General features: G+C 45.1%; 1 protein-coding gene across 1 annotated transcript in view; it reads left to right on the plus strand.

The window, feature by feature from the left end:
• LDLRAP1 (low density lipoprotein receptor adaptor protein 1) overlaps positions 1 to 20,459 on the plus strand; it is a 65,931-nt gene extending 45,472 nt beyond the window's left edge. The window contains exons 3-9 of the mRNA XM_088462550.1: positions 2,400 to 2,512; positions 3,078 to 3,192; positions 4,753 to 4,825; positions 12,811 to 12,903; positions 14,332 to 14,456; positions 14,922 to 14,956; positions 17,577 to 20,459. Of these exons, the coding sequence (XP_088318676.1) occupies positions 2,400 to 2,512; positions 3,078 to 3,192; positions 4,753 to 4,825; positions 12,811 to 12,903; positions 14,332 to 14,456; positions 14,922 to 14,956; positions 17,577 to 17,721 (699 nt within the window). The 3' untranslated portion in view covers positions 17,722 to 20,459. The remainder of the gene's footprint in view (positions 1 to 2,399; positions 2,513 to 3,077; positions 3,193 to 4,752; positions 4,826 to 12,810; positions 12,904 to 14,331; positions 14,457 to 14,921; positions 14,957 to 17,576) is intronic.
• The last annotated feature ends 1,364 nt before the right edge of the window (positions 20,460 to 21,823 follow it).

The following is a 21,823-nucleotide window of genomic DNA, read 5'->3' on the forward strand; positions in this document are numbered from 1 at the left end:
ATCCTTCATCTAATGGAAGGGACTGCAATAAGATATATTGATAGATGCAGGACAAATGCATGTTGCTGTCTGTAGGGGCCTTGGGCTGGTGCAAGTCCCAATACTAATGATGCCGGCTGCTGATGTAGCAGGCCTGCCTTCGGCATACAGTCGCACATATACTCACATTATCATAAGACTAAGAGGGTTGCAGTGGCATCCAACTCTGAAAAACTGGTATATAATTTGGACACAATGGGGCCGAATCAGAGGCCTATAATGGAGTTGTGTTCATGGGTTATCCAGATCCAGGCCCCTGGTTTATTTAAATTTTTTTCTGGACCTGACAACATTGGCTGCTGTTTGTGTACAGTAACAGGATCTCCCACTTACAAGGTATGAACAAGGATATACTTTGGCTGGTCAGGGGGTGTGACTATCCACAGAGCAGCCATGGGTCTAGTATGAAAGGTGAAGAACCAGAATTTCTTCTAGGGGACACTGTCGACATTGTATCATTGATGTAACTAACCACAAGATTAATAGAGGTTAATCTTGCGGCTACGATGTAGTGGTTCCCACCATAGACTTCAATGGGGATTTCACACCATAGAAGTCTATGGGAGACACAGGCTGGCCGCATTCAGCTAATCAGGGAGCTGCTCCGACGGAGATGCTCCCTGATTAGCTGGCGGCACACGTGTGCCCCGGTCATTTACTGAGCATACCTTTGCTCAGTCCGGCATGGATCGGGTTTTTTGCGGTTTTTTTATTTTAACCCCTGGATTGCCTACTTGGACAAGTGGACGTGATCCACGCATAGGAGAGGTGAGTATGGATTTTTTTTATTTTCAGGTACACCCCTAAGGATTACTTTGGATACTAGGTGAGTATGTGTGAGTGTGAATGTATGTGTTAATAAAATTTTACATTCACTGTGTATGTTTGTTTATTTACGTATTTATTTAGTTGTGGAACTGCAAGTGCCAGTGGGGGCCCGTAATGCTCCGCATGCTGGTATTTGTGGTTCTCCAAATTCCAGCATGCAGGGAAGGCTTGCTGGTACTTGTGGTTCTACAACTAAAGACAATATGCAAACTTTATTTTTACACTATCAACCCAGCACCCACCACCCTAGGGTGGGCTGGGGTGCCCTGGAGAGGGGTACCCCTTTATTGGGGGGGGAAGTACCCAACTCCCCAGAGATCCCCGGCCTGGACTGACTACCGGTAAGGGATAATGCTTTGGCCGGGGAAACCGATGAAAGGTTTTCCCTGGCTGTGGCATTATACCCCCCGCTAGAAAGAGTTCTGTGCTGGTTCTGGAATTTTCAGGGGACCCCTACTCATTATGTCCCCTGATTTTTCCAGGACCAGCTCAACAAAGCCCTGTGCTGGTTCTTAATATACAGGGGCCCGCTATGCATTTTGGCCCCTGTATTTTTAGAACCAGAACAGGCTTTATAAAGCCTGGGGCTGGTTATGGTTTTGGGGAGGGGGTGCACTTGTTTTTTGTTTAACACACACAGTAGCCATAATGGATCTCACTGATCTGTGATGGCTTCTCTAAAACTCGCACCTTTTAATGCTACTCGCATTAAAAGGTGTCAGTTTACATAGTCCTAAACTCGCAAATGCAGTAGCCTCGAGCTGAAAAGTTCGCAGGCTATTGAATTTGCGAGTTTCAGTACAAACTCGCACTTTTTAAAAGTGCGAGTTTGTACTGTTACTAAAACAGACTACCTATTACATTTGGCCCTTGGTCTTCAGTTCACATGTTTGTCAGGTTTTACAAGTTTGATACGTTTGCTACTTCAGCATCCTGTTTTGGCCGCCTTGTTCTGCAGGTGCCGCAGAGCTCCCGCCCGTGGTGAAAACTTTGGGCCGTCCCCAGCGTAGGCCCCCCAAGTGGCCCCTCAAGTGTCCCCTAGTGGATGAAAGCAAAAATGGGATTTTGGTACCTACCGGTAAATCCTTTTCTCTGATTCCACAGGGGACACTGGACGCCCACCTCTGCGCTCTTAGCCTGCCTGTTCGGCTTGTTCCGTATGTTATATGATTCAGTTGTTGTGTGTTCTTCTCTCCTTTTTACTCCGCTTGTTCTCCATCTTTTTTTATTACAGTACTTTGTACACTTACAGAATACAGCCATTATTTATCATTGCCAAATTTGGTCAATTGTTTTACACAAAAATGAGTGATGGGAAGTGAATTGTAAGGGGGAAATTAAATAATGGTGTCCCATTTTGTTACAACCTCTACCATAGGGGAAACCCCAAAATATTGTTACTATTCAATTGTTTTGCGACTAGAGAAAAAAAAACTGAAGGTGTTGGAGGTTTGGGTGTGAATGCTACTGTGGTAGAATGTGAAAAATTGGCTCTATTTTCAGATGTCTCTGCAATTTTTCTATATTACCAGGCTAAAGCAAGTGGGAAGAAACTACAGAAGGTTCTTTTAAAAGTAACTCCCAGAGGAATAATCCTTAATGACAGTATTACTAACCAGCTGATTGAAAATGTGTCTATCTACAGGTGAGTTAATAAGGTATGTAAGGTTAAACATCGCATATCTGCCTCCAAACCTAAAAGCCTGCTCCTAATAAACATGTTTTCCAAACTGTACCAATTCCTGCATCCCCCAGTAACTATTTGCCAGTATTGGGTCTACAAATTCAAGTGCATTAGTTGACGGGGCTTTATTTATGCCTTTTGTTGGAAGCATTCGGTAAACTGTAATCTATGCACACTACTCCCTGGTGTCTGATGGAGACAAGCGACACTAGTGTTTTAATGGTGAATGGTGGGGGGTTTTGTGTTTTTTTTTTTTTTTTTGTTTTTTTTTGTGGCTGGCTAAGCTTAAATGTCTGTGTGCTTACAGAGCTCTGAAGCACTCGTACAGGTTAATTGGTAGAGGTGGAAGCAAAGAATGTTCCATTTTTATATTTAATAAAATTATTATTTTTAATTTAAAAACCAACCAGACTTGGCAACTATGCTTTGTGTGCATTTCCCATTAACTAAATATACATTTGTCTACTAAGGAGTTAGTGGGACTGGCCATTATAAGTGTACATTATGGTTTCCCCTTTTCTTGCAGAATATCCTATTGCACAGCTGATAAATTGCATGATAAAGTTTTTGCCTACATTGCTCAAAGCCAGCAGAATGAAACCTTGGAGTGCCACGCGTTTCTGTGTACAAAGCGGAAAATGGTAACCTTAAAACCTGATATTTATTTATTCTGCTACTGGAAAATCTATTCCCAGCTGTGTGAATGCACTCGCGCATGATGGCAAGGAGTACCCTGTGTGTGTGTGTGTGTGTGTGTGTGTGTCCATTTTAGATATTAAATGTTGAGTTGAAAGGCAAACTTTGCGTGTGTCATACATACAAATTTTTTTTTTTCTTTTTCTTCCTTCACCATCCATCCTCTGAACGTTCGTCCCAGCATGGAACATAGCCATTGGCCAACACACTTAACTTGAATGCAAATTCTATTTAATTTCACTTAGGACAGGTCCAAAAGGTTAACTGTGAAAAAATAAAAAACACCCCCACAAAATGACTTTTAAAAGGGGGCAACAGTACAAAGTTGGGGTACAAACTTAAAAACTAACTAAATAGACTTTGGGGGGGGGAGGGTCTGCAAGTATGGGGGAGGTTTATTTTCATTGCAGGCGCTTGCTAAAGGTGCGTATTTTTTTTTGTTTGTTTTTTACGCTTTTAAGATCTCACTTTTTTGCGAAATTTTTTTTTTTTTTATATACCATGCGCACCCATTTTCATGTACCCCAAATTTGCTGGAACTAGTTATTTCCACCAAAAAAAGTGGTGAAGGTGTAGCATTTAGCAAAGATGCTAATGTGAGCGTTTAAGTACCCCAAATGGCTTCAGCAGGGCTATTCGGGGGCATCTACCATGATCCCCAATGTTAGTGCATATTTTGGGGAGTGTGAGGCTGATTTCCCCAAATGGAATTGAATACGAGGATAAGCGGGGACGCGCGTGATACTTTTTCGCAGGAAAAACCAGCGATGACTGCAAAGTCCGGGACTTTTTGCATCGAATTGAATATACCCCTAAATCAGGAAAGTAAATGGTGATTTTTTTTTTGATTTTTTTTTTTTTTAGGATTAAAATTATGGCTTTCAAATTCTTAATCTACTAATCCACAGGTTCTCAAACTCTGTCCTCAGGACCCCAAACAGTGCATGTTTTCCAGGTCTCCTGATAAAATCACAAGTGAAATAATTATCTCCACCTGTGGATCTTTTAAAATGTGTCAGTGAGTAATGACTACACCTGTGCACCTGTTGGGTGACCTGGGAAAAGTGAACTGTGTGGGGTCCTGAGGACAGTTTGAGAACCACTGTACTAATAAGTCTGGTTAATTTCTTGACTGCCACTTGTTTGTATTATTCTAAAAAGCACTTAAGGCACATTGTTGGTGATGACTGCAATCTATATCCCTTGATTGCTTGCTGTACTAGAATTGGTCACCCACTATAATGCCTATGGAGATTGGTTTCTGATTGCTACATAACCCATCATTCTACACCAATTGCATCGTATTAATTTACTCTTCAAACAAAATCTGCTTGGCCTGATGTACTAGGCTCAAAAAGGATCCATAATTAAATGCTCTATGTATGAAAGTAGTACATAGCTTGTGAAGCTCAGCACAAAGACATTGAGTTGTATTGATGTTTAAAATATATTATTTATATATAAATATAATATAATATTTTTTTATTTTTTTGTTGTCCCATTAGGCACATGCGGTTACATTAACAGTAGCTCAAGCTTTTAAAGTGGCGTTTGAGTTCTGGCAAGTATCCCGAGATAGTAAGTATGTCCACTTGTTATAAAGTGTTAACCAACAATTTTAACTTGTTACCAGTGGAATATAGGAGGCTTTATTGTTCACACCTGAACTGTGCATTCAGGAGCCCCAAATCTCCTCCTGTTCCCTGCTTTCCTTTAGGTAGGAAGTACTGAGAGGGCTGACGTGTAGGAAGGAGGCTAGCACTGGAGACTACTCTAGAACAGTGATCCATACTTCTGCTTTGGACACGTTAAACTGATATACCTCCTGCGCTTTTCTTCCTGGTGATGCACTCCTTGTGCTTCCCGACTGGCCTCGAGATAAGTGGGCCAGTGGAAGGGAGTTGGGGCGATTACCAGGCTTTTTAAAAAAAAAAAAAAAAAAAAAATCCCACATGGTAATGGTTCCATTTAAAAAGCTTATTGTGCACCTTACATTTTTGGTAACTGCCTATTTTGAAATTAGGTTTTTCATGATTTATTATATGGTGCCACAAGTGTTCCGCAGCATCTTAAAAAATATATAAACAATTAAGTGACCAAAGACTTACAATACAATAGAATGCAGGACAAGGACATGGGTAATATACATTGCTAAATTAGCGACCATAACACCCACATAAGCACCAGAGCTTAAGCAACCAAGTGTTAGGTGCCCTAGTGGGGAGTAAGAAGTAGATGAAGGTAAACTAAGGAGAAGCACAAGAGGATAGAGGGCCCTGCTCATAAGAGCTTACATTCTAAAGGGGAAGGGCAGACAAACAGGTGAGACACATACGGAGTAGACCGGGAGGGAGGAGCAAATCGCAGCAAGGTAGGATGAGTGCTGGAAGGCTTTAATGAAGTAGTGGGTCTTGAGAGCCCGTTTGAATGATTTTAGAGAGGTGGAGAGTCTGATGGGGAGAGTTCCAAAGGTGTGGAGCAGCAGTAATGGTATTTACCTACAGCTTAGTTATAAGCCATTTGTAATTCAAGTGATTTCAATCATAGAATATCTGCAGAATGTAAACACAAATGTACGAGCTTCCAGCAATCCCTCCTTATAGCTTCTTTTTAGAAAGGCCATAATCTTATGATCTATATCAAGGAAACCATTTGGCTGCCTTTGTGAAACTTTTAAGCTGGGTACATACTGTAAAAAAATGTTTTGTGCATGATCATATAGTGTGCCTGATTCAGACCCGCTCGCAAGCGGGTTGATTGTGGGCCAGTGCGCTTGCGCGAGCGCAAAAAGCACTTGCTCCGGTGCTCGCAAACAAACGGGGCGGCTGTCAATGTTGATCGACAGCTCGCCCCATTTTATAGGCGGGGAGGGGGGGGTGGCTGGGCAAACAGGCGTTCCTGCAGGAACGCCTGCCATTTGTGGGCGGCACTACTGACATCACTCGTGCTGTCAGTAGGTGGACTTCCTTCTCTATTAGAGCAGGAAGTCCACTGGGGCTTGCGGCAACGAGACCCTACCCCAAGGGTCTCGTCGCAAGCCCGATGGTCATTGCGACCATCACCTGGCTGCTCGCATAAGCTGTGGGTGGTAACCCACAACTACGCGAGCGGCCAGGTGGCCACAACTAAGAAAAAAACAAGCGGCCGCCCTGATTCAGAGCAAGCGCTCGCTTTTTGCAAGCGGCTCTGAATCAGGCCCAGTGTGCACCCCCAATACGTCATTCATTTCATTGTTCCATTGGATGTTCTGCACATTCAGTGGGACGATTCCACGGACGATATGGTAGTGTTACATGAAGCATGTACAGGTATTTCTACTTCAGGGTCCATAGGGTATCCACAGGATACCTTGGGTATAGGTGTGACGTCAGTCGCAGGGCACCAAAGAGTTAAGCTCCCTCCCAGGATGCACTAGGTCCCCCTCCTATACCCCGCCCCCGGGCCAAGGCACCTCAGTTTAGTTTGGTGCCCGGCCGGAGTCGGGTGCACCTGTTGGAGTGGGGGCTAGAAGAGCCCCTGAAGCTTTTTCTTCATGCAGCTGTGGCTGCACATCTGGATGAACAGCATGGACAGTCAGTCCTGACGTCCATGCTGTCTTCCCTACACCCCGCCGGTACCAGAACGCCGGTACTGATCCGGGGGTGCTGGTGGGCGTCTGGGGTCACAGCTAGCGGTGACCCCAGATGCTCCGGACCATGGCCGGATTCAAGGGGGACAGAGGTAAGCAGCGGGGTCCCGCGGTGGGTCCCCGCTGATCACATGGTCCTAAGTCCCCAGGCAGGGGGCTCCCTGGGGACTGGCTGCAGCGTGGAGCCAGGCGACCAACCTGCGCTTCCACTACCCCCTGGGACAGCGGACCGCAGCAGAGCTGTAGCGCTGCGGCGTCCCAGGGGTTAAATGCATGCCAGGGGAGCGCGCCTTCCCTGTCTCACAGCCGGCGCCTCCCCCGCTGCACACAGCCCTCTCTGCATGCTGCCGACTGGTCCTGTGGCAGCGCTCCTCCCCCAGGCCAGCCTCCTCTCTGCTCCTCGGCGGCCATCTTCTCCAGAACGCATGGTGAACGCTGCTGGAAGCGCTGGACGGAAGCATCGTGGTCTGGGTCCCCCCGCATACCTCTCCTCCGCTGTGGCTCAGGTCTGTGTATGCAGCGCTGTGTCCTACCAGGCCCTGTGTCTGTGTAGTTGAGTAATCAGCGCTGTTAGTGCAGGAATTGTTATTTCTCTGCATTGTATGTGACTGTGCTAGCGCTGCCTGTAACTTTTCTTCTCTAAACTGTCAGCTTTATTACTGTCCCTGTTCTTCTGCTAAAGCCCTTGCGGTGCGGTGCTGCAGGGTGGTCTCTCGCCTATTTAATACTTAATTGGTGAGAGAGGTCACATACGTGGTGCCATCATGTCTGAAAGTGATTTTCCCCTCCGGCTACAGTGTACCACGTGCAAAGTACCGTTAGCGGAGGGGGAGGGTAGCGCGGAGGGCCTTTGCCGGCAGTGTTTGTCCATGGCGCGGCCTATTACGGTTACAGCACCGGTACAGGAGCCGCCCTGGGCTTGTTTCGCTCAGGCGTTAACAGCTTTAGTGGGCCAGTTAGCTCCGCAGCCCGCGTTTACTCCGATGGGTTTGTCCCAGCAGTCTGTGGTGTCGTCACCCATGCAGGGGTTCCCACGACAATTGGTGGTACCCCACAGTCTCCCTATTTCCCCGCTCCCGGGTTCTCAGGAGCCAGCGTGGGTTAACTCCCTGACGAGTTCTGTACAGCACTTGTCGGATGTGTTGCAAGGGGAGTCTGTGATGCGGCCTCATAAAAGGCCGGTGGCGTCTCTGTCCGCTCCTTATGAGGATGACGAAGGGACGTCTGATGATGGGGAGATTCTGGATCCTTACGATCAGGAACCTCTCCATACTAAGGACGCTGATGCTAAGTCCAAAGTATATATTCCTGGACTTATTCGGGCGGTCCGCACAGCCTTGGTGATTGAGGACGAAGTTCCCCCAGCGGCTAAATCTAAGTATGCCTTTTTCAAAGATGTGAAGGGCGATGCCACAGTCTTTCCTCTTTCGGGTCAGTTGGTGGACCATTTAGAGGAGGCGTGGAAACAACCTGGCAAAAGATACCAGCCGCAGAGACGCCTGGCGGTGGCTTATCCGTTCGCGGATAATTATTTTGCTAAGTGGGAATCCCCTCCACAGGTGGATTCTCACGTGACCCGTCTTGTCCGTAGTGCCACATTGCCGATGCCATCCATGTCCTCCCTTAAGGATGCTACGGACCGCAAGGTAGAAATCTGCCTGAAGTCCGCTTATTCCCTTGCAGGGGGGGCAGCACGGCCGGCTATGGCCATTTGCTGGGTTGCCAGAGCGATGGAGCGCTGGGCGGATTCATTAGAGGCTTCTTTTGAATCCGACTGTCCGGCCGAACAGGCGGAGTTGATTGGCAATCTCCGTGATTCGGCCACCTACATCAACGAGGCGGCTCTAGACATTAGTACTCTGGTGTCTAGAATTTCTTCAGCAGCGGTAGCTGCTCGTCGCACCTTGTGGCTGCGATCCTGGAAGGCGGACGCAGATTCTAAGAAAGGTCTGGAAGCGTTGCCGTTTACCGGAGAAGTTCTCTTCGGTCCGGATCTGGATAAGATTGTGGCCACGCTGGCGGCAGCCAAATCTGCTTGTCTCCCGTCGGCCGCTGCTCCTTCTGGTTCGGGACCATCGTCCTTTCGGTCATCTGGGGCCCAGGGCAGGCCCAAACCACAGTCGTTTCCTCGACAGGCTGGCCCTAAGAAATCGGTCAAGCCCCGGAAGCAGGCATGGAGTACCAGACGTCCGGCCCCCAAGCCAGATGACAAGCCTGCGGCCTGACGGTCCGGGCCTCCCTTTGGGGGATCCCAGGGTGGGAGGCCGCCTGCTACAGTTCGCCCAGTGTTGGTCGACCACTACGACAGACACTTGGGTTCTGGAGGTGGTTTCCCACGGATACGCCCTCTCCTTCCGGCACAGACCCCCGGCTCGCTTCTTCACCACGGGTCTCCCATCAGACCGGAACAAGGCTACGGAGCTGCGGAAGGTATTGCACACTATGCTCCAGGCTGGAGTTATAGTGCCTGTTCCATTCTCCCAGAGGGGCCAGGGTTTCTATTCAAATCTATTTTTGGTACAGAAACCCAATGGGTCATATCGTCCGATTCTCAACCTCAAAGCACTCAACAAGTCTTTGCGGGTCCCGAAGTTTCGGATGGAGACCCTACGGTCCATCATTCTGGCGCTGGAACCTGGGGACTACTTGGTGTCATTGGACATACAGGACGCTTACCTGCATGTCCCTATTCTTTTGCGCCATCAACAGTTCCTCAGGTTTGCAATCCGCAGCGACCACTTCCAGTTTCGGGCGTTACCTTTTGGCCTGGCAACAGCACCACGTGTTTTCACCAAGGTGATGGCGGTCCTGGCGGCTTCTCTGCGGCTGCAGGGAGTCCGCATGTTACCGTATTTGGACGACCTGTTATTGGTGGCAGGATCTCCAGAGCTCCTGTTACGCCACTTGGACCTGACCATTGCACTGCTGCAACGGCACGGCTGGCTAATCAACTGGCAGAAGTCCACTCTAATCCCGTCTCGGAGGATTCTGCATCTTGGAGCCTTATTGGACTCGGGACAGCAAAGGATCTTCGTGACGGAGGACAAGATCTCTGCTTTACAGTCAAGGGTGCGCAGTTGCCTGCACAGCCGCCGGGTGTCCTTACACTCGGCGATGAGGTTACTGGGCTCCATGGTGTCGGTGTTCGACATGGTGGAATACGCCCAGTTTCACTCCAGACCTCTGCAGCACCTGATCCTGTCCAAGTGGAACGGGCTGACTCAGTCTCTGAAGTCCCAGACGATTGTGCTCACCCAGGAGGTTCGCCTGTCCCTTACGTGGTGGTTACAGACGACCCACCTCAACAAGGGACGTCCGTTCTGGGTTCCAAATTGGGTCCTGTTGACAACGGACGCCAGTCTTCGGGGCTGGGGAGCAGTTTCGGGTCCACACTTGTTCCAGGGCAGGTGGACGCCGACAGAAGCGGAGCTTCCAATAAATATCTTGGAACTCCGTGCGGTCTTCAATGCTCTCCAGCAGGCACAGCGGTTTCTCCAGGGTCGCCCGGTGCAGGTCCAGTCGGACAACGCTACCACCGTGGCCTACATAAACAGGCAAGGAGGAACTCGCAGTCGGGCGGCTCTCGTAGAGGTCTCTTGGATCCTGGTTTGGGCGGAGCGCAATCTTCCGGCCATATCAGCGGTCTTCATCCCGGGAGTGCTCAATTGGGAGGCGGACTTTCTAAGTCGCCAGGACGTTCATCCGGGGGAATGGTCCCTGCACCTGGACGTTTTTCAACTACTGGTGGACAGGTGGGGTCTTCCAGAAATCGACCTCATGGCGTCCCGGCACAACAACAAGTTGCCGGTGTACGGGTCTCGCACAAGAGACGAAGGGGCGTCTCTGGTGGATGCTCTGTCCGTCCGGTGGACGTTCCGGTTCACATACCTGTTCCCTCCGGTCTCCCTTCTTCCACGGGTAATCCGGAAATTCAAACAGGAAGGAGGGACGTTCCTGTTGATAGCTCCCGCGTGGCCCAGACGGCACTGGTTCTCAGACCTTCAGGGTCTGTCCGTGGACAGTCCTCTGCGGTTGCCGCTACGACCGGACCTTCTGTCTCAGGGTCCTTGCCTTCACCCGGACCTGACTCGGCTGTCTTTGACGGCGTGGCTGTTGAGACGGCCATGCTGAGGTCCCGGGGGTTTTCCAGCTCTGTGGTGCGTACCATGTTACGAGCTCGGAAACCGTCTTCCGCGAGGATATACCATCGCGTGTGGCATACGTTCTTCCAGTGGTGTCGACCGAGAGGTTATGCACCGCGGGAGTTTCGTCTGTCTCTGTTTCTCGCCTTCCTGCAAGCGGGACTAGATCATGGGCTTCGCCTTGCTTCTTTGAAGGTACAGGTTTCGGCCCTATCTGTCTGGTTTCACCGTAGGATTGCTACAATCCCGGATGTGCGCACCTTTATGCAGGGTGTTCTCCGCATTCAGCCGCCCTTTGTTCCACCTGTGGCGCCTTGGGATTTGGCTGTGGTCCTGAGGGCTCTCCAAGGACCGCCGTTTGAACCACTGGGCTCAGTGGATCTTAAATGGCTAACAGCTAAGACTGTTTTCCTTCTGGCCATTGCTTCGGCCAGACGTGTTTCTGAGTTAGGGGCTCTTTCTTGTAGACCCCCTTTCTTGGTTTTTTATGGGAACAGGGCAGTACTCCGCACTCGGCCCGAGTTTCTTCCCAAAGTTGTTTCCCAGTTTCATGTTAACGAGGAAATAGTTGTTCCGGCCTTTAACTCACCGGGTCTTTCCGTGGGTGAGGCCTCTTTGGATGTTGTGCGGGCCTTAAGGACTTATGTTGACCGCACTTCTTCGTTTAGGAAGTCGGACGCTTTGTTTGTCCTCTATGGCTTCCGTAAAAAGGGTTGGCCTGCTTCAAAGCAAACTTTGGCAGCCTGGATCCGTATGGCTATTTCTGAAGCTTATCTTCATGAAGGCCTACCGGTCCCTCCTTCTCTGAAGGCTCATTCCACTAGGTCTGTGGGTCCTTCGTGGGCAGCTCGACGTGGTGCCTCGGCAGTTCAGATCTGCAAGGCTGCTACGTGGTCTTCTGTCCATACCTTCGTGAGGTACTACAGGTTTGACACTTCGCCTCTCAGGATGCTTCCTTCGGGCGGCGGATTCTCCTTTCTGCACAGGAGCGTCCCCACCCTTAAAGGATACTGCTTTGGGACATCCCCAAGGTATCCTGTGGATACCCTATGGACCCTGAAGTAGAAAATATGAGATATGGTAAGAACTTACCCTTGTTATCTCTATTTCTACGAAGTCCATAGGGTTCCACAGGACTCCCGCCCTGTCGCACCTGTGCTGCAGATGGGCTTTGCTCTGGTCACCGGTTTTCCGTCTCCCTCTGGTGAGAATGTGATTCTTGTATGTGTCCAGATCTTTGTTCTCTCTCTTCCTTCTCCTCCTCCGGCCTATGGCTTGGTAACTAACTGAGGTGCCTTGGCCCGGGGGCGGGGTATAGCAGGGGGACCTAGTGCATCCTGGGAGGCTGAAAGCTTAACTCTTTGGTGCCCTGCAACTGACGTCACACCTATACCCAAGGTATCCTGTGGAACCCTATGGACTTCGTAGAAATAGAGATAACAAGGGTAAGTTCTTACCATATCTCATATTATCGCGTCCTCCTACATCGGATCGTGTAGTCTGTATGGTGATGCAATATATCGTTGCATCACATCACTGGGCTGTTCAGGTGTATTCCCAGCTTTAGGACTTAACCCTGTTTATGACCAGTAACACTGTTCAAAGCACTATTCATAACCTGTACTTTTATCCTCGATGCATTTAAATTATGTGCTTTTGTAGTTTTTCTTCTGGTCTGTTTTTTTTTTTCTTCTGCATTCAAGTCTCTTTCCATAATGTCAGTAACAAGTTTCCTCATGACTAGCCTTAAGCAGCAATTACTATCAGGTGTTTGTCTTTTTTTATATACACAGGTAAAGAGAAGAGAGAGAAGCCTGGCTCTGATGGAGAGGGGGCAAGTAGTTCTCAGTCCGACGGCTCCTCAAGTCTTGCTAGTCTTAAAGGAGGTTAGTATAGGAAGTTCAGTTTGATGTGGAACAGACCAGATATTCTGTTCATTAAATGTCCTGGGGTAAAAACTGGTTATTGTGAAATATTTGGGTTTCATATGAGTAGCACACATTTGGTGGTAATTAATGTATCCATCATAGCGCACAATTAGCATAGCAAAAACTCTTGGAGGGGTATTCAATATGAAACGTTAACTTCACTGTCGAAGTTAACGTTTCATATCGGAGTTTTTACCTGCGTCAAAGTATCGGGCGCGCTCCCGCTTATCCCCGTATTAAATATAAAATTAACGAAAACTGGAAGTTGGATTTGCGTAAAGTTACGAATTTTTCCTTAAAAAAATTGTAAGACCCCATAAAGTTGTAAAAACATGTGGGATCACTATGGGTACCCCCGTTTTAGCCTTTAATTGAAAGTCGGGGATTTAAATAGCCGCAGCAGGTGTTTTTTCCCGACATTGAAGAAGTGATGCAGAAGAGCACTTAGGTTATTTTTTTAGTTTTCTTAAGTGGTCCCATCAAATTTGGGGTACATGAAAATGGGTACTAGCATATTTTTAAGTCCCTAAAGTAAATTTTTAAAAAGTCTGCATTTGTGCACCTGCCGCTATAAATCTATTCTAGAAAACACCTGCCGCATACTTGCAAAATAGCCCTGAGCCTATTTCCCTATTGTTATACAATTTTTTCCCTTTTTTTTGGGGGGGTGTCCCTATTTTTTTTTAAACTTTTTTTTTGACAGTTTTTTTTAAATATCATTCCCAGGGGTGCAGGCTATTTTTTTTAAGCCTGCACCCCTAAACCCCAATTCTGCACTTTTTTTCGACACCTATTCAATGGTGAAAAGTTATCCCCGTTTTTTATCAAAGACTTTTCAAAACTGCGATAAGTCTTTGAAATTGAATACGGTGTAAAAGTAAAACCTGCGATAATGACGTCATACCTCCGATATTAACGCTAAAACGATGTTTTCGCTCCCATATTGAATACCCCTGTTGGTGTCTTGAACTCAAAATAAGGATTGAAATCTCACCCCGCTAAGGGAAATTAAGTGTAATATTTTGAAAAATACACCCTTTATTTTCAAATGATGTAAGATGCAAAGTGTACCATGGCCATACAGACTGATGGCCGTAGCGCCTGAGAGAGAAGTGGCCTCTGTGCAGTAAGACTTGCCTTGTGTGATATGCCATGCGTTTGGCTAAGGTAAAGCTAGTTAAAATGTTGGTGGCTGTTGGCACCTCCCCTGGTTGGATGTGTTTATGGTGGTGGTATCTTTGCAGAGTAATGTCGGGATGACCGTGATAACATTACTTGCTAGAAAGGTAAATATATCAATAGTGTTCAGGTATTCACAAACTTGGCAATCTTTCTTCCTTATGTGATTTGTATGTGCCCACTTCTAATTCCATGGTGTCATTGTAGCAACAGGTAATCTTTTAGAACTAGATGATGCTACCAAAGCCTTGGATGGGTTCAATGCCAGTGACAATCATTTTGATGGTATATTTCAACAAGGTGCCCCCAATGAGAACAACAATATAGTATGGGTAAGTTGCACATACACACTTCTTGTAAACCACATATTGGAAAACATTTTTTGTTTCAATAGGCAGACCGATTACCCTTTTTTTAATAGATTTCTTCAGATGCACAGAGCATTTAAAAAAAGCATAACATTTAGGATAAACTGCAAAACCTGTGAAATTAGCTTCTTAATGAGCCTCTTGCAAGTTAGAATGAAACTGAGGATTTGCCAGTAGCAGGTTCAAAATTTGACAAACGTTCAGACAAATACACAATAAAAATGAACCTTGCACTAATGCTTAAGTTGTTTATACTCTGTCACCAGATGCTGAGCAGTTTTATTTATCTCCCCCTCCCTATCCTGCTGAGCATTCTTTAATGGAACATTTATTAGTGCACAGTATGTCTTCATACAGGAATGTGTTCTTTTTGCTATACTACAGCAATGAATGTGTACTAATTACTATGGTGTTTTCTTCTTTACATAGGAACTTGATGATGGATTGGACGAGGCATTTTCAAGGTATTGTTGGAGACCCACCAAAGTTCATGGTATTTGTAGTAGGGATGAGCGGTTCGACTCTAGGGATGAGATGTTTTGACTCTGATCAACCCCCAGGTTCAGATATCAAAATGAGGCAAAATGTAATCTTTCATGGAAATCTGTGCCGATGTCATGAAAGATCTGAACTTGGCGGGAAGAACCAAGCCAAAAAGCCGCCTATCTCTAATCTTTATTGTTATGCACAATAAGTGGGGATTAAATTATGCAAGATCTCTACAATAGTCTGGTTAGGAGGGACTTTTAGTTGGCTGCAAGGTTTGCTAGAACTATGGGCACTAATGTTGGTGTTCCTTGTAGGGGAAACCACTTGTTCTTGCATGCAGCCTATAGAGGTGACTCGTACAAAAGGAAAACCTTTCCCTTGCTGGGGCACTCTTACTGCTATATGTAATGATATAATTAAAACATATTTTTAGATTTACATGACATTAAAGGCTCCTGGTCACCACCTGCTGTCTGGGGTCTTCGCTTTGAGCGGACCCCAGATGAGAGAGGGACCCTGGGCAGTGCTGATAGAGAAGTAGTAGATGGAAAGGACACTGACCCATTTGCGGTGTTGGGCTATCCTTGTTGCTACTGCAGTGCAAAGACAGGATGCGCCAACGGGAAAAGTCGCTGACCATAGAAGGAGAAATACCTGTGCCCAGTGAAGTTTACAGTAAGGTAGTAGGTAGAGCTGCCATCATATGTTCCCCGCTGTACCAGGGAATCGAGGATAAGGACGTACGTTTCACCCTGTGGGCTTGATCACCAATGCCAAAGGCACTTCACTGGGCAAAGGTATTTCTCCTTCTATGGTCAGCGACTTTTCCCGGTGGTGCATCCTGTCTTTGCACTACAGTAGCAACAAGGATAGCCGAACACCACAAATGGGTCAGTGTCCTTTCCTTTTACTACTTTTCTATCAGCACTGCCCAGGGTCCCTCTCTCATCTGGGGTCCGCTCAAATCGAAGACCCCAGACAGCAGAAGGTGACCAGGACTTCTGCTGCTGTACTGCATCTATAATATTGTACTTGTTATCCATAAACCTATATGCTGGGCAAAATACAATCTGTACACTCACAATACACTTTGGGCAAAATGCAATAAATGTGTGTATTAATGCTGTGTTTTGGGAAATTGTTGCCTATTGTAGAACTGCACTGTAATAAGACAATCATATGCAATATTTGATCTGATAAGTTTATTTAGCTGGAATTTTTTGTGAAGTATATGAATCAACAGTTCAAATATACCTTTGTAATTTTGCACAGTTAAGATTTTCAGGATTTACCTGGTATAGTAGACTGTATATCAGCCCTGTTTGCAGGATTTATCTGGTTTAGCAGACAGATTTGTCATTTGCTCCCATTCATTACCAGGTTTTCATTCCAACCAGCCAGATTGGACAGATATCTGACAGAAAATTGTATAATGGATGCCCATCTTGACACCCGTAATCTGTCTCCTTTCAGCTACATATGTGTCTTGTGGTCAACATGGGAGGCATTTTGTGAACACTCATTGTACTTGGCCTATACTTGCATGTCCCCGCAATCTCTAGTCCTCTTCTCTAAAGCAGGGCACACTCTATACCAGGGGTCTTCAAACTTGGCCCTCCAGATGCTGTGGAACTACACATCCCAGCATGCACTGCACATAGTTTTAGCATGCTGTTATATCAAAAAGGTGGCAGTGCATGCTGGGATGTGTAGTTCCACCGCAGCTGGAGGGCCAAGTTTGAAGACCTCTGCTCTATACGGTATGCCCAATCTGCACTAGTGTGTAACACCAATCTGATTTTCTGCATGACTACTTACAACGGATCATGTGGGGTGTATGGCAGTGCAATATATTACATCCATATCACTGAGTCGCAACATCTTTCTAGTGTATACCCAGCTTTAGTGGAAAGCCTAAAATGTGTTCCAGTCACCAGCATCTCTAGCAGATTCTGCTTTCAGAATACATATACAAATTGCTGGTTCATTTTATCCTTTCCATTTAGCCTCTAGAGAAGGGGTTCTCAAGTACCACCAACAGGTCATGTTTTATGGCTTTCTTTAATCATGAGTTGATCTGTTACTGGTCAGTAACATTCCCATCTGCTTCTGCAGACAGGAATTTTCAAACATGACCTGTTGGGGAACCTGAGAACCACTACTCCACAGGTTCTCAAACTCTGTCCTCAGGACCCCAAACAGTGCATGTTTTGCAGGTCTCCTCACATAATTACTAGTGAAATAATTAGCTGCACCTGTTCTTTTAAAACATGTCAGTGAGTAATGAATACACCTGTGCACCTTCTGGGTGACCTGGAAAAAGTGAACTGTGTGGGGTCCTGAGGACCGAGTTTGAGAACCACTGTACTACTGTAAATGACTTGTATAAACTATTTTACGCTAATGGTCTACAGAGATGCATTTTGAGCTTTGCAGATCAGATGGTGGTGGTCTAGACATCATTACTTTCTACTATACAATTATACTATTGCCTCAGGTGAAATATGTGATATATAGATATATGTATGTGTGTAATTTTTGTGTTTGTGCTTGGCTATTCCCCCAGCAAATAACATTAGCTTTTCTATCATCCAGACTTGCAGAGTCCAGAACCAATCCTCAGGTTCTTGATATTGGAGTGAGTGTAAGTGATCTTCAGACTGAAGAATGCTCTTCTCCTTTCAACTGGGACAGAATGGAGCTGAATCCTGCAGATGGAGATGAACTATTTATGTTCTGACACTGATAAAACGCTGCCAATTTACAATGCAATAGTCCCAACAAGAGTGATTGACATGGGACCATAAACCAAAGCTATATCTCTCCAGATTTGTTTTGTACAGTGGGGGTTGTAGGGTCCGTAATTTCTTACTGATTCTGGACAAATATGGTAGTCTGATTTTGCTCCAAAGGGCCACAAAGTCTTTGCAATAAAGAACTTTTTTTTTTTTTCCCTTCAGAGGTTGTTGCTTTTGGAAACATCTGTTACATGCTCTTGCAACTGGATTTTTTTTATTTTATTTTTTTTCTGCAGTGCTGCACTGGCTAAACCGGGAATTTTTTTTTTTTTTTTTCGCTCTCCTGGCCTCAAGTGAAAATAGTCACGTTGCACACCACTGCACAAGCTTACCAAAATTGTTTATCTTCGTACAGTATTTCAACAGCACAGTACATTTCATCTGTTTTACACAAATGATCGCACTAAATTGAGCACTGCACTTATTTCTTTCTGCGATAAAACTTGTATGCTTTAAATTGCAATGTTGGTGACAATGGTAGAATTTTAGGTATTGCATTATGAATATATACAAGATAAGTGATCTGTTTTGCAGCCTATATATTGCTTAAACTTGAACTTTGTCCAAATGTCTCATCCTTCTGTTGGCTTCCTCCTCATTTGTGCACTTCAAATACTGTATATGTTTACATGTCGACTGGATGTACCTGTATTAATTATCTAGATCACTTCATTTATGGGTGCTGGGTTGTTTTGATGACATAACAGGTTTGTCAACACTAGGGTAATTACTAAAATCAGTTCTTTTTAAAACTGCAAACAATACATTGCAATTTATAGCTCTTCTAATTTTATTCTGCTAAAAATTAATGTAGCACAGGTTCATTAAAGTTTATGGTGGATTATTTGATGTAAAAACAACTTTATTGCCATGATCAGTATAGAATTATGAAACGCAGTATTCTCAAATGTTGTATTGTAATGTAGCTATTTTTATTTACTAAATTAAGGTCTGTAACCTAAATCTGTTATTGCTTTCAAGGATTAAGGGGTTAACGTAAAGTCCTGCGAGATGCAGGTATCTGTGTGCTCCTGATGAGTCTGATGTTTTAAAAGACCACCTTTAAAACAGCAGGCAGACAGCATACTGGAAACTCGCCGATGCTTGCATCTCTCATTCTATTACATTTACCCCCAGATATTTGTCAGCGTTTAAGGGGACTGGCTTTGTATTATGGGGCTTGCAAATTAACTCTCCCAGTAATGCTGCTTTTGTGTCCCTACCATAAAACTCCCACTATTTGCTGTAGTTGGCAGTGTTTCTGCACCAACCTGTGGCTGGTACCTCCTGCAGATTGCCTACTGCACTGGTCTATAGCAAAAGAGCTCTAACACAGAGGCTTGAATTATTAAAAGCTTTAGTGCTGCTGTCTCTCATTACAGAGCATGGTAGCAGTGCTGAAGGTGATAGAGGTTCATGTAAGTGCCATCACTCTGCTAAACGCAGAGAATGGTGGGCCCAACTAATGTACCATTATCGGGACAGAAGGCGACCTTGTATAACTCTTTAATGTTAAACACCTCTCTTTTGCCCCCGCCAGCAACAACTGTCAGAATGGTTGGACTGCCATCTTTTTGTACATCCTAAAAAGCTGTATTTGACAGAGCTACATATAAAATGTGTTTTCTAAAGTAGGTCATACATGCTAACCATGTGCTCTCCTTATTTATTTTAGCTACATAGTGCAAGATCAGGCATTCAGACTGACTAGCAGCCAGATCATGTCCGGCTGCAGTAAATTGAAGAGGCTGCGTGTCCTTTTCGGACCCGAGCTTGAGTAATGAACCTCCTGAAAATGTTGCCAATTTGGTCATTTTCGTCCAATTGCCTAATCTCACAGTATGTATGATCACCTTAAATAAATGGGAGTTGAAGAGCAATAAATTTTTTTTGTTCTGCATACATTTGTGAATTGAGTACATAATTAACTTAATATATAAAATTTTAGAGACCGAAATTACCAATTAGAATTAACTAAGACTCCAATCCTATTTAAATCTCATTACAATTGACTATGGCATCCCACTACTGCATTCTTCGGCTTCCGCAATGTTCATGTAGTGTTTCTGATATTTGCCAGTTCTATAACTGCTTTATGGGAAGCTGCTGCTGGTCACTCGGGTCACTGGAAAACCTTCTGGTTTTCCATGTCTAGGGCTGAAATGAATTTTTGCAGACCTCACTCTTTCCCCTGTGCTGCCTTTAAAGCACTGTTCATTTGGCTTCCGCCTGCTAAAATGTTCATCACTTGTCTGTTTTTAGCACGAAAATCCATATTTCTATTTTTAGACATCTGTGCAATGAGCAGGTAAGATCATATGGAAGCAATCTGTTTTTTTTCTCCCCTTCAAGCTAGCTCGCCCCAAAAGCTCCCTGCTCGACTAAAAATTGTAAATTATAATGCTTTGTTTATGCTGCCAAAACCCCCATTTGTAAAACTATTTAATATTTCACTTGTTTTTCCCTGTTACCTGAAATATTTTGTACACCTCCTTTGACATTATTTATTGTAGAAAGGAGTAGTTTTGTTCAGATATTAAACTTAAAAATATATTGGCTACTATGATGTACATGGGGGAAAATATTTTAGCAGCATTATAATATATATTTTTCTTTTATACTGTTGTATGGTAAATATTGGCAAACTTTTGTAAACCAAAATAAAAATCTTGGTTTGAAATGCTTGCAATGTGTTCATTTTTTGTTATTGTGTGTGATGTCCCCTCTTCCCTCCCTAATCTAGTAATATATTGTGTAAAAAACCTACTTCAGATGGTTTTGACTAGGTGAGAAGAGTTTCTGATGTATGATTCTCTCTGGAATGCAGTTTTTGTACTGAAAATAGTAATGTCTAAATGAAGAGTAACCGGTAAATGCATTACGATTAACTTAAGAGGTATTTTGTAAAAGAATATTGCACTAGATTCGAGCACCTTGCATTAAAAAGAAAATGCTGACCACTATGCTGTTTGCAAGAACAAGCCTTATGTGGTATAAAAATCTGCTATCCCATATTTACCACCATTCCCACTTCAAAATAGCTGCCTACTTTACATTTCCATGAGCATAACAGTTTGGTTTTGTATAAGATTTACCTTTAACGTTATGAACTTGGGAGTTTGTATAAAAAAAAATGGAAGATTTAGTGTTGATGCTTCTCTAAATTACTTTTTGATAACTGCCGCCTAATTAAGCTGGCTAGCTCATGCACATACACACATCAGCCATAACCTTAAAACTACCTGCTTAATATTGTGCAAGTCCTCGTCAAGGCATGGACTCCACAAGACCTCTGAAGGTGTCCTGCGGTATCTGGTGCAAAGACGTTGGCAGCAGGTACTTTAGGTTGTGAGGTGGGGCATCCGTTGCTTGACTTGTTTGTTTCAGCACATCCCACAGATGCTCAATCTGATTGAGATCTGGAAAATTTGAAGGCCAAGTCAACACCATGAACTTTGACATGTTCCTCAAACAATTTCTGAACCATTTCTGCAGTGTGGCAAGGCGCATTATCTTGCTGAAAGAGACCACTGCTATCAGGGAATGCAATTGTCAGGAAGGGGTGTACTTGGTCTGTAGCAATGTTTATGTAGGTGGTACATGTCAAAGTAACATCCACACAGATGACAGGACCCAAGGTTTCGCAGCAGAACATTGTCCAGAGTATCACACTGCCTCTGCCTGCTTGCCTTCTTCCCATAGTGCACCCTGGTGCCATATTTTCTCCAGGTAAATTGCACGCGCTTATCCAGCCGTCCACATAATTTAAAAGAAATGGTGACCAGGCTCCACGGTCCGGTTCTGGTGCCCATTGTAGGCTTTCAATGGTAGACTGGGTCAGCATGGGCAGTCTGTGACTATGCACTGTCTGCGTTCTGTTAATAATATTAACATTTGTGCTACAGTAGCTCTTTTCTGGAATCTGACCAGATTGGCTCTTAACGTGCATCAATGAGCCTTTGGTTGTCCTTCCTTGGACCACTTTTGGTAGGTACAAACTACTGCATACTGGGAAGATCACACAAGACCTGCTGTTTTGGAGAT

Source organism: Taudactylus pleione, unplaced genomic scaffold, assembly GCF_031769625.1.
Source record: "Taudactylus pleione unplaced genomic scaffold, aTauple2 ptg000007l, whole genome shotgun sequence".
In the NCBI taxonomy this organism is placed as follows: Eukaryota; Metazoa; Chordata; class Amphibia; order Anura; family Myobatrachidae; genus Taudactylus; species Taudactylus pleione.